Consider the following 14,643-nt stretch of genomic DNA (forward strand, 5'->3'; position numbering starts at 1 on the left):
CTAGGTTTCAAAACCAATTTTAGAGCAAAATTCTATTTTAATCATTCATTTTAATACTGTATAATATATCCATGGTAATTTTTTGCCTCCCATTTAGTGGTTGAACTTTTGAACTGATTTAAATTGCATATATCTTGGGAATAAAACTTTTTTTTTGGTCGGCTTGTTAACTAGAATTGTCATGGTCAGGTCAAAAAGAGGCTTGGTTTTGCTGAAGCATGCATACTTGGTGAAACTTTTCCCTCTATAAATGGACATAAATAGAATTGGCTATCACTTGGTATGTGTTATTTTCCTCTGTCCCTCTTCATGTTCTCCACCTTGTTGTTTACATATGTTTTCTCTCTCTCTGCCCATCTAGTGATTCAAGGGAAGCTACACCAGCAATGCACACATGGTGCTTCGCCCAGCATGCAGCATGGCAATGCTTTAGTTGACTGTTGCCATAGCAGCGGTGTGGTATTGAAACAGGGGGATACAGCTGTAGATGGAATGTGTGTTTGGGCAAAGAGTGTCTCTTATGCTTTCCCATTTTGAGTATTCAAAACATTCAGTAGATTTAAACTTGATTAATTTAGCTGCTTGCTTTTATGATAACCTTACAGTGGGCACAACAGTTGATAAATAGGCTTATTTCCAAATGTCACTAAACATTAAATAAATAGTTCATCATTTTTGCAAAAATTGTAGCCTGGAACCAGATGAATCTGCAGAGCTCCTAATGTTTCATTTGCTCAGGTATATGGTCATCCTTCCATTCAAACTGAATTCCACTCGTCCTGGATCTGGTCCGGCTGATAACAACCATTTATTGAATATGGGGCAGGTTTTTAAATGCTGATTGACAGGGCAGCATCCCCAGTCCAGATTTTCAAAGTCACACAAAGGTCTATTCTCATTCAACTTTAAAACTAGGTCAAGCTGACTAAATATGAATCAAGATTATGTTGCTTCATTGTCTGTTTCTCGCCTGTTGTGTTTTCAGTAAGACATTGTAGTTTACTGTTTAGCTTTAATTTGAGAAAGCTTGTGAGCAGGCTGCCATTTTGTTCCTGCTTGAAAACAGACCAAGCACTCCCCCAACATGTGCATGTGTCACATGTTGCCTTGCTCTGATTGGTTGTAGATCTGTCCAGTTGCATCCTGACGAATTTTTGGTCTGCCCCTTGGAACTAGCTGGATACCTGTCTAGCTAATATGAGAAGATTAATATCAATCTCATGTTTGTGCACAGTGCGGGAGTCATGTTTATCCTAGCTTTCCGTGAAAACTAGAAACAATGGGAAACTGCTAGCCATGCTCTGTCCAAAGTAAAAACAAACCAACAAAAAATACTTCTAAGCATTTCTTATTGCTCATTTATATGACATATACTCAATGACCAATTAAATATGCATAAAGTCATACACTGGACACTGTCATAGAGGTGTTATCATATTATATTAAATGATATAATTATATGTTGGACTGAGGTCATAGTTAGTGATCACAGAGGTCACTGTATTCTGTCCCCCTCATGTATGTAAATGGAAGGGGCAAAGAGTTAGAAACACCTCTGAATATAATGTAGTCCACTACAACCCCACCTAAACACGTCAACAAAAACTGAACATTATAAACTTCATAAAGATAGAATGTATTGGCAGAACTATTAAATTACAGTAAAATACAGGTGAACCTAATAAAGTGTCCACTGAGTGTGTGTTCTTTGTTAACTCGTACATAAATAGAAAAGTGAAAAGGACCATTTGTAATTTTGGGGGAAGTCATGTGCTGTAACAGTTTTTTGAAAAACAATATTTTATTATTCCTCCTTGTTCTTGAGTATTGAGTTCTCAGCTATACAATAGTACAGATCGCTACAGAAGGTGAAAACAGGTTTTGATAACGGTCTTTGTGCTGGTGCAATGGTATCAATGTGACAACAGGACTTTGGAATGTTGATGAAGTCACTGGTATGACACAGCGTGCCACTTACTGAGCCCCAGAGGTGGTGGGTAGCCGTTTCCTTTGTTTCCAGTCTTTATACTAAGCTAGACATAACTCGTTGTGACTCAAGCTCCATGTACGTACTCCATACAAACAACAAAAAAAGCATACGACCCAAAATGTTGAACTTTTCCTTTATGGCACCAAACGTTACTGCAGCACAGAGAAATTAAGAATCAAACAAAGAAAGTTATCAATGAAAGACTTTGCTTCAAAGTTACAGCGTAAGACAATTTAGCTCCATCAACATCTTGGACGAAGATAACATTGAATTGAATTTGAAGTGGAAAATGGAGATGCAGTAGGTGGAACTGTTATTGCAAATAATATTGCTCTGTATTTGGGACATGGGCTGTTCTTACCAACATATTTAGAAGAAAGTTTTTAGTTTTGTCTTGACATAAAATTGGAGGGAAATTGGGTTTAACAATGTGTCAGTGTTGAAATAATGATCTCCACTCTGTCTGAGAGGAGAACTGTGTTTTTCTCTCAGATAATTTATTGTAACATTTCTGAATATATTGGTCTGTGGAATTCAAGCTGTATGGTGCGAGCCTGGCAGTATTTAAATATCAGATGTGCCTGTGTGGGCTCTCAGCGCTGTTGATTTTTGACATATTTTGTAGCTTTGTGTGTAGCTGTGGTTGTGGGAGTGTCATAAGTGACTTTTTCTTGTTTTCTTCTGAGAGTTATCATTAAAATACAGGAAAAGTCTTGCGGTAAAATGTCAGAATCCTTCCGACAATTATTCTTCCTGTGTGATTAAATCTCCTGCCGGCCTCTTTGTTCACAACATGGCTGCCTTTTCCTCCCACAGACCTAACAAGAGGAGGTGAACCGCTTTCCTACTGATCAGCAGCCAATCGATGCCCTCTGAGTCATTCTGTAGTTTCACTCTTGACTCATGGCCAATATTACTGAGTGAGATTACTATGCAATATTCTTTAGATCTGGGTTCCTGCCCTGTCATTCTTTCACTGGGCAGCCAAGTGCCTTTCATAAATGTCGGTCCGTGAGTATTATTTGCCTCTTTTTTTTGTCTTCCATGCAGTAGTTCGCTCACATCCAAGAGAGAGGAAAACAATGTGCTGTGTATCTTCTGCAAGGCCAGAGGGAGAGTGACATGTTGGCATTCACTGAACATTTTCACAGAAGCTCAATATTGTGTTTGCACTGTTTGTGTTTGAGACGTCATTTGTGATATTTGGTCTTATGTTTGTATTTTTTTAATGATGTGCTATGAGCAAGAGGCTTGCACAGTTTATTTTTAAGCTTCTAGCTTTTGAAGTCACTTCAAAGGATTGTCTTTGGTTTGGGGGTGCAGTTCGGTTATATGAGTTGATTTCTCTGAAGTGATTGCCAGATTCGGTTCCATCCCTACATCACTTCCTTTTGTTGGTCAAAAGTCATCCTTCAGTGAAGTGTCATTAAACTGGTACTCTAGTGATTTAGTATTGCACATGTAGGTCCAGCTTAAAAAACACACGCCCAACTCCTCCAGTTGGTATTACAAACTGAGATGTGAAGGCAGTATAATTGAAGATGCTAATGAGTTGCGTTATGGAAATTGTAGGATCTAAGGCTTTTGGAGCTGGATCTATACTATTGACTAAGAGTCAGGACATCTCAACCTCTGGTGCTAATTTTTTGACCATTGTTTATTAATCTGTCTATTGCGAGTCCCCCAACTGTATTGAAGTGTAATAGTGAATCTCTGGAGTACCTTTTTCTTTTCTTCATTTCCAGTTTGTAACGCAAACTAAAAGTTAGGGTTAAGTCCAATGAGTCCAAACGGAGATAACCCCAATGAAATCATCATAGTTCATCTTTCAAATTTGAAAGAGCCTCAGAAGATATTATACAAAAGCTTTCACAAGGTGGGTAGAACATCAGTCTTTGTAATCACTAAAACGAACTTCAAGTGTAAGAATGTGTTGTAATTTGTCTGTTTGCGGTTCCCTCACGTCTGAGCTGTCAGTCACCAACCAGAGGTGGAACACTTTCTCGGAGGCAATGAAACCTGCTTCACTGCCTGCATTGTCTCTGTGTTTTGCAGCGGAAGCATCGAAGCTCAAAGATTGGATTGGATGTTTGGTTTGTAATTACTGATTATGATGCATGATTTGTTTTGTTCATCACATGTTGAAGCCCTACTTCACACTGGCCAGTGGTGGATTCTGAGGTGGCCAGGACAGCAGACTGCTATTGCATATCTGAATATTCTAGATGTTGGTGATTTCTAATCAGAATAATCACTGACTCCACACTCCATAAAACTGTTGGCTGACATGTAGACGTATAGTAGATAGAAACAGCGTAGTAGTAGTAAATAAAAAATAATCATAATGAACAAAATAAAGTTTTAACTTTAAGTTTAAGTACAAATCTGATGTTATTTTGCTTCCTCTATCTGTGCTCTCTGTCTTACAGCATTTTCTTTTTTCCCCCCCATGGATGTTTCAGTCTGTCGTTTACCTCTCTGTTTGCTGCAGAGAAGTAAACAGATTACCACCGCTAACCTTGTCCTCTCTGGGCATTTGAAGTAAATAAGTAGGTTGTGTTCTCTTGGACCTCCAGGAGCTTTGTTACATATGGATTAATTCACTGAAAAAGAGAGGTCATACCTTTTCCAACCCTTCCTGAGTGAAAGCTTGCTCACACTCAAAGGCCAAATTGTGTCGCTCAAGATTGAGTCTCCAGAGCTCTTCCTGACCTCTTTTTTTTTCTTGAGTGAAGTAAGACTCATATAGAAAGTCAGGTAACAGAATCCCAGTAGAAGCTTTGTCCTTCATGACAGATAGCAGAATTTGAGCATATGCAGAGAAAGTAATGCTCTAATTTGTCTGGGTTTGGAATATTTCTGTGAAGAAATCAAAGGCTCTGTCTTTTACTTCATCTTGCCCTCCAGCTCCATCTCTCTTACCTCTCTCTGCTGATTTCTTCGGTCTTGCAACAAGGTCTTGAACACTGTTGTTGTTCTCTTTATCCTCAGTAGCTTTTACCTTTCAACAGCCTCTTTGCACATAAAGTATCAAAGAGCTGAATAAAATGACAAAAGCCCCCCAAAAGTCACACATAAAGAAATATGTTTTGGTAAAGGAATTATACATAGAAAGCAAGGAATAGTGTTATTATTGGCCAGTGGAGTGATGCAGTTTTATTGCACAAAAAGCCCAGTGCCTGTCCGTGTGTTCGTCTTTGGAGACCTTAAATTATCACCAAAAATGTGCTCATAATCAAAGAATGGCTTTCCCTGATACCAGTTCTTAAAAAATTACATCTATTTTAAATCTTTCCAGTGAACAGATGTTATTGACTTTTACTTTGCATCTAATTTACATTTTTATAGTTCCTGACCTTTCATACGTTTGCATGAAATTCTCCTGACAGCAGAGTGAAAACAGAGCTAATGTCTCTCTCGCTCAACCCACCCACACCACATTTGAGAGATTTACATTATGCATCTTTAGAAGTTGGTAATGTACTGAAACTGGTGGCAGTGTCTGTGTGTTGCAGTGCAGCCTGTAATATGGAGGGCTGAGATGAGAGTGCACCCAGATTGATGGGGAGTTGTATGAGAAAAGAGAGAATTACTGGAAGGAGAAAAGCAGAATCTTCTCTTACAAGATAAAAAGTGACACAAAGATGGAGTAAGAAAAAGTGAAAGGAGATCAGTATTTTGATTCGTAAATCAGACAAATTGGAGAATAATCTGTTTTTAAAAGAGCAGTTCTAGTTGTAGAAAAGCCTCCAAGACACGCAAATGTTTGAAATAAAAATGTGTGGATTTATTTGAAAAAGATAGAAGGGCGTGTGTCAGAGAGAAATATAATACTCGGTAATTAGGTTGGATTCTTGGATGGAAGAATGCTTTACACTGCCAGTGTTTTCCCTTCTGAAACTAATCAGACAGATTTACACACAAACTCCGCCTGGTGTCAGCCCGTTGACAATAAAACATCCAGCGTGGAACGTCTCATCTGTCTCACTACAGTAAGACAGCAGCAATAACGGGGCTGTCATCATGCAAAGACATTCTCGGAGTGTAGCCAGTGAGCAAGCAGCCAAGTTTTTGTTAGGATTTGTGTGTGTGTGCAGTTTTATTTTTAGACGTGCACTAGAAAAAGGGGTTAGGGTTAGGGTTATTCAGATATACTATTTAAATGCCATTGTCATATTTAGTTTCATAGTAAACTGGTATCCCTGCAGCATATTCTTCATTATTCTTTAGTCTTTCTTTAGATCCTCATTAGCTTCCACAAATATTGTTGCTCGTCTTCCAGGGCGACGCATAAAAAAGGAAAATAAAAAATAAAAAACAGCAATTTAAAGTCCCTGCAGCATAAATTTAACAAGCAAAGGGCAGGACATACCAAAGGTAAACTTAAAATTCAAATAAAAAGAAAGTCCCAGACAGCAATAAAATAACTGAAGCAAAAATACAAGTTTTTGAGATTAAGCCATCTCTGTTTCAGTAACTTTTTGATAGAAGGATGTACTGATTAACTGTGGTAATGTTACGTTGGTGTCTGCCATGTTCCGAGGCAGAAGAAGCTCTAAAGAGAACAGTTTTTGTTCTGCTGTCTTATCTATCCATGCAGTTCTCGCAGTGATGCAGAATCTAAGGATAGAAACAAAATGAATTCATTAACTCTGTTTGCTAAAGAAACGATGACAACTGTGAAAACTGTGAATTATATCAGTTAGTATCAGATAATTTCAGCCTGTCTGAACAAAACTGTCAGATTTGACACACACACATCATTAGACGCTCTTCTGATAAAACCACTTGTGAAATGTAGATGGAGGAACTCATGGTGGCTGCACTCATAAAAGAGACTGTGCTCAGTTACTTGGTTGGTAACCCAACTTCTAACATGAACTTCTTGAGAGTGCTTTTAACCAACTTATCAGAAAAAGTGAAATCCTATTTTTTTGCAGCTGTGGTAATGTTAATGATAATAATTGATAAGGAACCCAAAGACCTTAAAGAAAAGCTGAATAAGCAGTGGAAAAGAGTGCAGACATGAAGATCTGTCAATATTTTTTGTAGCAGGTAAGCAAATCTGTTTGAGAGGAAGTCTGTTGCATCGCCGTGAGCTGTGAAAATAAATCAATGTATGTATGGGAAGCACCTGTTGAAAAGCAGTCTAAGATTAGCTCCGCGTCTGAGAGTGAAATCAAAACCTTGAACAGGAAGAGTTAAAACCTGGACTGACGTGTGTTTAGTTTCACGTGAAACAGATTCTTGTCATGTTTTCTTCTTCTTCTTCTTCTTCTTCTTCTTCTTCTTCTTCTTCTTCTTCTTCTTCTTCTTCTGTTTTCATGGTACTTCATAAATAGATTTCATATATCTTTATTTATTTTTCAGAAAATCCTTTTTGCTTATGAAATCTTTTCAAAAATGGTTGGATTCACTTAAACTGCATCAGCAATTGTTATGTAGCCTACTAGATACTGAAAAGTTGACATTTTGGAGTTGAAAGGTGTTCACCCATCAACGACAACATGTGGAAGATCTGATATGGATTGTTGGATTCATAGTAATCCAGTCTCAAAACTCTCCAGCCGTGTTTCACCAGCCAATTGGAAATTAATGGAAAATATTGACCTCGATATGGTGTTTGCTGCTTGGCAATAAAGTTGTTCACATGTATCAACTTAATTGCTGCCATCATTTGAGGTAATTACAGCAAATATCTTTAAAAATGTAGATTCATGGCATGTCCTGTTGACCCAACGTTCCCAGATTCTTGACACATGTCAGCTTTCCCGATATTTGCTCATTTTTAATCTTTCTCTCTTTTCAAGGCATAAAAGCTTAATACCATAAAAATGTTTTCAATTTCCATCATAAAACAGAACACATTCAATACACATTCAATTTTTAAGCTGTCAAAATAAAAATAAAAAACACGCATTTTGTTTGACAGTGACATAACGACTTCAGTCTCGTATTTGTGACTGTGTAGTTTACATTGGGATTAAAGACTGGTGGTAATTTATCTTCTTCAAGTACACAGTTACATAACACTGTCTGCTGCTGTGTGCACTTTTATTTTTCCGCTGTGAATCTGCTTTGTAAGTCTATTTATCAGCTTCCTGTTGGGAAGTGGTCACATAAGGTAATAGGTCTGCTAACCTGAGAGTACAAAAGGAAAATAGATTTTGTGTATACACACACACACACACACACACACACACACACACACACACACACACACACACACACACACACACAGACACACACACAGACACACACACAGACAGACAGGATATGTCCTTGGACCTCTGAAAACATTCTCTATCCAGATTCTTCCTCTTCACGCAGGATGGATGAGGTGAATGTGCTAAACCTCATCCATCCCTCCCTCTTTGATTTTACAGTTGAATGCACCTGGTGATGATAATAAGCTGTAATTCACACACTGCAGTTAATGCCAAGAAATCATTTGTAAGGAGTCGGACTGAGATTTCTCCTACAACAGTGATGCAGATGAGCAGCAGATGATTATGTAACAAATTTGGAGCCACGCATAAAAAGTTGATTGACCACAAGGGACCTCTCTTTCTCTCTCTCATTTTTTCCTGTGTTTCTACATAACAGACTGTCCAATAAAACGGTATAAAGGCAGAAAGGCACCACACCCTCAGTGGTAATAGCCAGGGACGTAGTGCTGCATAAAAAGCCTATCCACCCAGCCCTTAAAAAAAGAAGTATAGTGTAGGACACTGTGCCGACAGGGGATGTGTATTAACACTGTATCAGATTTGAAAAAAGGTGTGTTTACCCTTTCTGTGTGTGTGCGTTCTTGCCCAGGCCGCAGGGTGCTCGCATGATGTCCAAACACGCAGGTGAGCAGCTCTCCAGCACCACCGTCAGCGAGGCCTCCACTGCCGTCACCTCCTCCACTGTGGACAGCACCTCTGCCTCCAAGGTTAGTCTGCGTGTCTCTGTACGCGTCGTTCAGTGTCACTTCGCTGTGGTTGTATCTAAATATTGTCATAGCATGTTGAGGACAACAACAGTATGGATGACCTTACTGTAGAAAGCTGCATCTGTGTTTTTGATAATTCACTGTTAAATGAGTGTCAACACAGTATATCACTATAGCACTACAACACTGGACTTAGTTTACTTTCAAAGCGCTGTTTCCAAATTGCGTAATAACCTGAATTTTTGTTCTTAAAAATCTAGATTTCATTTAGTTTCAATTTGATTTCCCTTCTATACTTGACTTTCATTCTAATTTTGTAGTATATTTTGAGGGAAATTCATTTTGAAGTATTATTCTATTAGAAAACTCGTTCTGCAGCTGCCCCTTTCTGTATGGGTCATGGCTTTACCCAGTGATGAGAATGATTGAAAGGATTATTTAAATCAAGTTTTAAGCTCTTCAAAGGCTGACCTTAAAGCACTGACTACAGTTTTCGGGTTGTTTTGTTTTTGGTCCACCACTTCTCCATCATTCAGCTCTATCACCTTTGACCTCGTTTTTGTGGTACGCACAAATAACGTAAAATGGTTGCAATCTGTGTCTAGAGAGTAATGTAAGATCACAGCAAAAAGTGTTTAGCTGGATATAAAGTTCTCAGTGATAGGTCAAACATTTTGCAGTTTTGTTTAAAAAGGCAGAAGAGAGCAGAGGAAACAGCAAATGACTTTTTTTTGCTTTGACATTTAATCAGTTGCATAAACTCTGGTTTCTATTATTATTTTCTTTAATCAGAGACTTTCTTTTCCACTTCTTGCCTTTAAATTTGTCAACCACTGGTGGTTATGAAAACCTCTGAAACCCTTAGCTCAGTCTGTGATGCATTAGCTTCCTCCCTCTGTTTCCTTCCATAAATAAATCTCCCGGTTTCTCAGAGAGCGAATGCACACAGTGTAGACACCAGCACGGACTGACAGTCTGCTCAGCACTGGTCTTGTTTGCTAACATTCATTGTTTTCATGGTTGAAGTCAAATGGACAGATTTAGTAACTGATGGAAGAGCCAGAGATCTTCAGACTCCTCTGACAATCTCTCTGTCCAAAAACTGACAGCTGCACTTTAGCCATCAAGCTCCCTAGCCTGTGGGAAATCATGCCTGAGGCATTTAAGCCTGCAAACTTTAAAATAGTGACTTACTGTGCACCTACCAAAGTCTTGAATTCATTTCCACATTTATTATTATTATTTATTGATTTATTCCACTCTTGTTTTACCACAATGTGCTTAAATGATTATGTCCCACTTCCTTTCCCTACTCTTCTTTGCTGTGTTCCATGTTCAGATGAGATCTACAGTACAGTATATGAATGAAGTAGTTGTAGTAGTAGTAGTGGTGGTAGTGGTGGCGGTAGTAGTAATAGTAGTAGTTGGCAGTACTACAGCCATTGCTCGTATTCGTGGCCACACTTACTGACTTGGTCAGCATCAGTTTTTTAGCCGTCTCTGTAGATGGTGGATGATGATGAATGGGGGGTCTGAAGGTCTTCTGTCACTGACCAAGATCCATGACAGACCCGCAAGAATTAAAACATGAGATTTAATTGGAGAAAGAGGTGGAGAGTCAGTGGTGGTGTAGTGGTTTTAGTTCTAGTTTGATTTAAAGCAGGAATTAGAGCAAGGCAGGTACTGTAGGTATTATGTAATTACAACTGACCTCTGCCTGTCTGTGTAGCAGGATTATTTACAACATACAGCTAATTACAGATGGAATAATCTATCATGATATCTAGACTGAAATGTTTGTATTTTTTGTTCTCTGTTCCTCCTGTGTCTGGTTGTCCTTCAAGCTGTCATTGGCTCAGGCAATGTGCTGTTGCTGCCAAAATGATGGAATTCGGTGAAGCGATTCAGCTTAAGCAATGCTGAAAAATTCAAATTTGAGCTTCCAAATGCAGATCTCATGTGGGTTACATGCGATCTGGTTTTTGTGCAGTTTAAATATGTCTGCACAGGAATTGGAAAGCTTTACTTTCTGTCTTGTTTATTTCTTTTCCTTCCCTATCCTTGACTCACTCGTTCTACCTGTCACTTTTCTTTCTTTCAGTCTGTATCTTACTCCCCCCTTTCACTCACTGGCGTACATGCACATGCACAACTTCACAGTGGCGTGAAATCTCATCCTGCCCTATCAACAGGTGCCGTGGGACTAAGATTGAACGTGTGTCATCAGGTGCGGTACAGACATGACAGGGCATCCATCACGATGGTCTGTCTCCATTTCTACACCCCGTGTTTTTCCTGGCCTGCAGCCCTCCCAGGTGCTCTGGCTCATCACCCCTGCTTTCAAACAGCAGCAAAATAGTGCCGAAGCCTCATTCTGACAAGAAAAATTCTTAATAAAAGAATGTTGTCTCACAGGGGAGATAAGTCAGTCGTGGTGCCCTTGCATAGCCACCATCAAGAAATGAATACACATTTTGAATAAGTCACATCCATTCCACCTCTGACAAAACATCATAGGGAGCGCTGAGACACATTTCTCCCACGAGTTATGTGTCATTTCTCTGTCTCTCTGTTGCTGGATGCATGTTTAGTGATGTTGTGTTCATAACCAGTCTGCACAACTTCTTTGGGATTTATCAAAGTCAATGTCATTTAAGAGTTCCTGTCGTTTCTCAGTTTGCAGTTATAAATGTATGCAGCTTTATGTGCCTCATCACTTCCCTGCCTCAATATTTGAAAAAAGCTTTCTCTGCTCTTTAACTTCAAGTGCCACTTTGAGCATGGAAACCACAATACCACAATAAATGATACGTGATGATACGTTTGGTTGGACAGTGATTTTATTTTATTTCAGTTCAGGCAAACATGCAAGCTTTCCCAGTGACACATGGATTCATGCAGTAAAACACAAGTGACAAGTGGAAAGCTGGTGAAGATCAGCAGTAAGAGATTTGTGTGGAACAGCTCATATCTGATTCATTGATGATGATCATATCTGAAATCCATTGATTAAGGGATATTACTTTGCTCATAAATGTATGTTCCTGACCCCAACCTAGAAATTCTTGGATGTTTTTAAGCCATGCTAGTGGTATGGCTCTAGGGATGGTGAAACCCCATCTACTATCAGATGGGCTGCCATGAAATTTTGTTCAGACATTCATGTCCTGAGAGAATGAAATCTACCGTCTTTGGTGATTGCCTGAGGTTAATATTTTTGTTTCTTTGTAAAATGTCTCCACAACTACTGGATGTTGCCATAGAAATTGTTACAGACATTCATGGTGGCTGTTGACGTTGCTTTGTCAGACTAATAGTCAAGAAAATCCTTAAATACTCAATGGACAGTAATGTGAAACAGAGCAAAGCAGTAAATCCTCTCATTATGAGATGCTTGAAACACATAATGATAAGTATTTTTGCTTGATAAATGCACTAGAAGCAACCCAGATTGGCTCTCAAGCTGCCATGTTCAACTCCACTCAGCTGCTGTTAACGACTGATCAGATCCACTTGACCAGACTGGGATTAGGTGTCTTGTGTAAATACACCTGAACCAGATTTCTAAAGGACGGGGAAAGCACTACTCTTGTTTAATTACCTCACCTTCCCAGATGATTCTTGTCTGGCTAGGGATTTGAGCCGACAACCTCCAGGTCTTAGACTGGGCTCTCTAGGCTTTTAGGTTGTCTGATCGTGTGCCATTAATGTAACAAATAGCTGCTCTGCACCCTGAGTCACTCACCTATAGTACAAGACAGAATGCTACTTTTCAGCAGGGACCACAGCCTTTTTCACAGAATTACCCTCAGCCTAAAAATAGACCACCGCATCCTATCACACACACACACACACACACACACACACACACACACACACACACACACACGTATTTGCAAACATGCACATACAGGCAGAGACACAGATTAAACATGCATAGACATACACATACTGTATATTTACAGATATGGGACTCCAATGTGACAGTGTTGGAGCCGCTCTGTGTCTTTGCATCATGCTTGGCCAACCAGCCTCCCTCTAATTAGCGAGTGTGTTTGCTGTTTTCCAGCTGCGGATGGCTCCCAGTGCTGCTGCCGGTCCATATACACAGTCATGCAGCCGTCACACCAAATCTTTTATTATAATAACAGTGTGACAAGGGTGTGTGTGTGTGTGTGTGTGTGTGTGTGTGTGTGTGTGTGTGTGTGTGTGTGTGTGTGTGTGTGTGTGTGTGTGTGTGTGTGTGTGTGTGTGTGTGTGTGTGTGTGTGTGTGTGTGCTGTGCTGTGCTGTGCTGTGCTGTGCTGTGCTGTGCTGTGCTGTGCTGTGCTGTGCTGTGCTGTGCTGTGCTGTGCTGTGCTGTGCTGTGGCAGGGGACGCAGTCTTTCTTCTGAGGTTTCAGAATGAGGATGGTGTAATGAGATTGCATGAATATGTGCACAGTGTATAAGCATGTTTGCTAGCTTTTACAGCAGGCAGGCACGCACGCACGCACGCACGCACGCACACACACACACAAACACAATAATAATGCAAGAATGTCATGGTTTGCTGAGAGAGAGACAACCAGCACCCATGCATTTCTTTTAATGTGTGTAATGAAAGATGAATTGACGTCAGTGTCTCAGATGTTGTACATTTTATATAGTTGACAGAATTACAGCTTAATGGGCTGGAACGGCAGTTAATGCCACCAAAGAGTTAAACACCGCTAATAGATCTCAGCTGGGCAGGTTAAGTTAAACTGCTTTGTACCAGCTGTAAAACTGTTCATTTCAAGAACTTAGCTGATATTTTGTTCAGACCTTTTCAGTTAGAATATAAATTAGGCTGTCAATTAAAAAAAATAAAAAATGTGTGTATATATATATATATATATATATATATGTATATATATATATATATATATATATGTATATAATACAGGAAAGCGTAACATTACACTAAAGGATAAGACATTTGCTCCTACCACATCGCTCTGTGCCAAATAGTGGCAGTGAGATGAGGTTGTACACTTGACTTCCTGACCGGCTCAATATGCTCTGTGCAGCCTGATGTGGCTTCCATCAAAAATAGACCAGCATAACGGAGCATAAGACACAGCAATATTTAAGCTTGGGTTTCAATGATATTAGAGACATTATTAAAGTGTATATTCAAGCATTCAGCCCAAGTCAGAACACTAGTTTTAGAAGTGGTGGTGATGCAGCGATCGGCTCCGACAGCCATGTGGCAGCCGAAATGTGACGCTGAAACTGTGCACGGTGGAATCAAACATTTGTGCATCAGATTTCAAATATAAATAGTAATATAGTTTATTATCATGTGGTTCCTGACAAGTAAACTTAATTAAAATTAAAGAATGGGCCAGTGTCCTGGAATTAGCACTCTAGTATGGCTCCAAGTCAACAACTCCATTATTACATAATAAAAAGCCCTTAGTTCTTTCAGTTTATTTTGTGCTTACATAGTAAATTCACAAAATACATTTGTGCAAAATAACACTTTAGACATTCATGGAGAGTGAGAGAAACAGGGAGTAAACTGGGGCCCACATCATATTGTTACCACTAAATAGCTTAATTGCTCTCTACTGGGATATGCCCTCCAGTGACCAGGCGCAGGATAAGCATGTATTTCTTCTAAAACTAGTGTTCTGACTTGGGCTGAAATGCTTGAATATACACTTTAATAATGTCTCTAATATCATTGAAACC

General features: G+C 39.4%; 1 protein-coding gene across 13 annotated transcripts in view; it reads left to right on the forward strand.

Moving 5' to 3' along the window:
* Positions 1-14,643, forward strand: part of LOC127352916 (pleckstrin homology domain-containing family A member 7) — a 130,440-nt gene that overhangs the window by 79,138 nt on the left and 36,659 nt on the right. For all 13 annotated transcript variants that reach the window (XM_051381778.1, XM_051381780.1, XM_051381781.1 and 10 more), the window contains one exon: positions 8,810-8,927. In XM_051381778.1, the coding sequence (XP_051237738.1) occupies positions 8,810-8,927 (118 nt within the window). The remainder of the gene's footprint in view (positions 1-8,809; positions 8,928-14,643) is intronic.

The sequence above is a fragment of the Dicentrarchus labrax genome, unplaced genomic scaffold (genome assembly GCF_905237075.1).
Source record: "Dicentrarchus labrax unplaced genomic scaffold, dlabrax2021, whole genome shotgun sequence".
Taxonomy (NCBI): Eukaryota; Metazoa; Chordata; class Actinopteri; family Moronidae; genus Dicentrarchus; species Dicentrarchus labrax.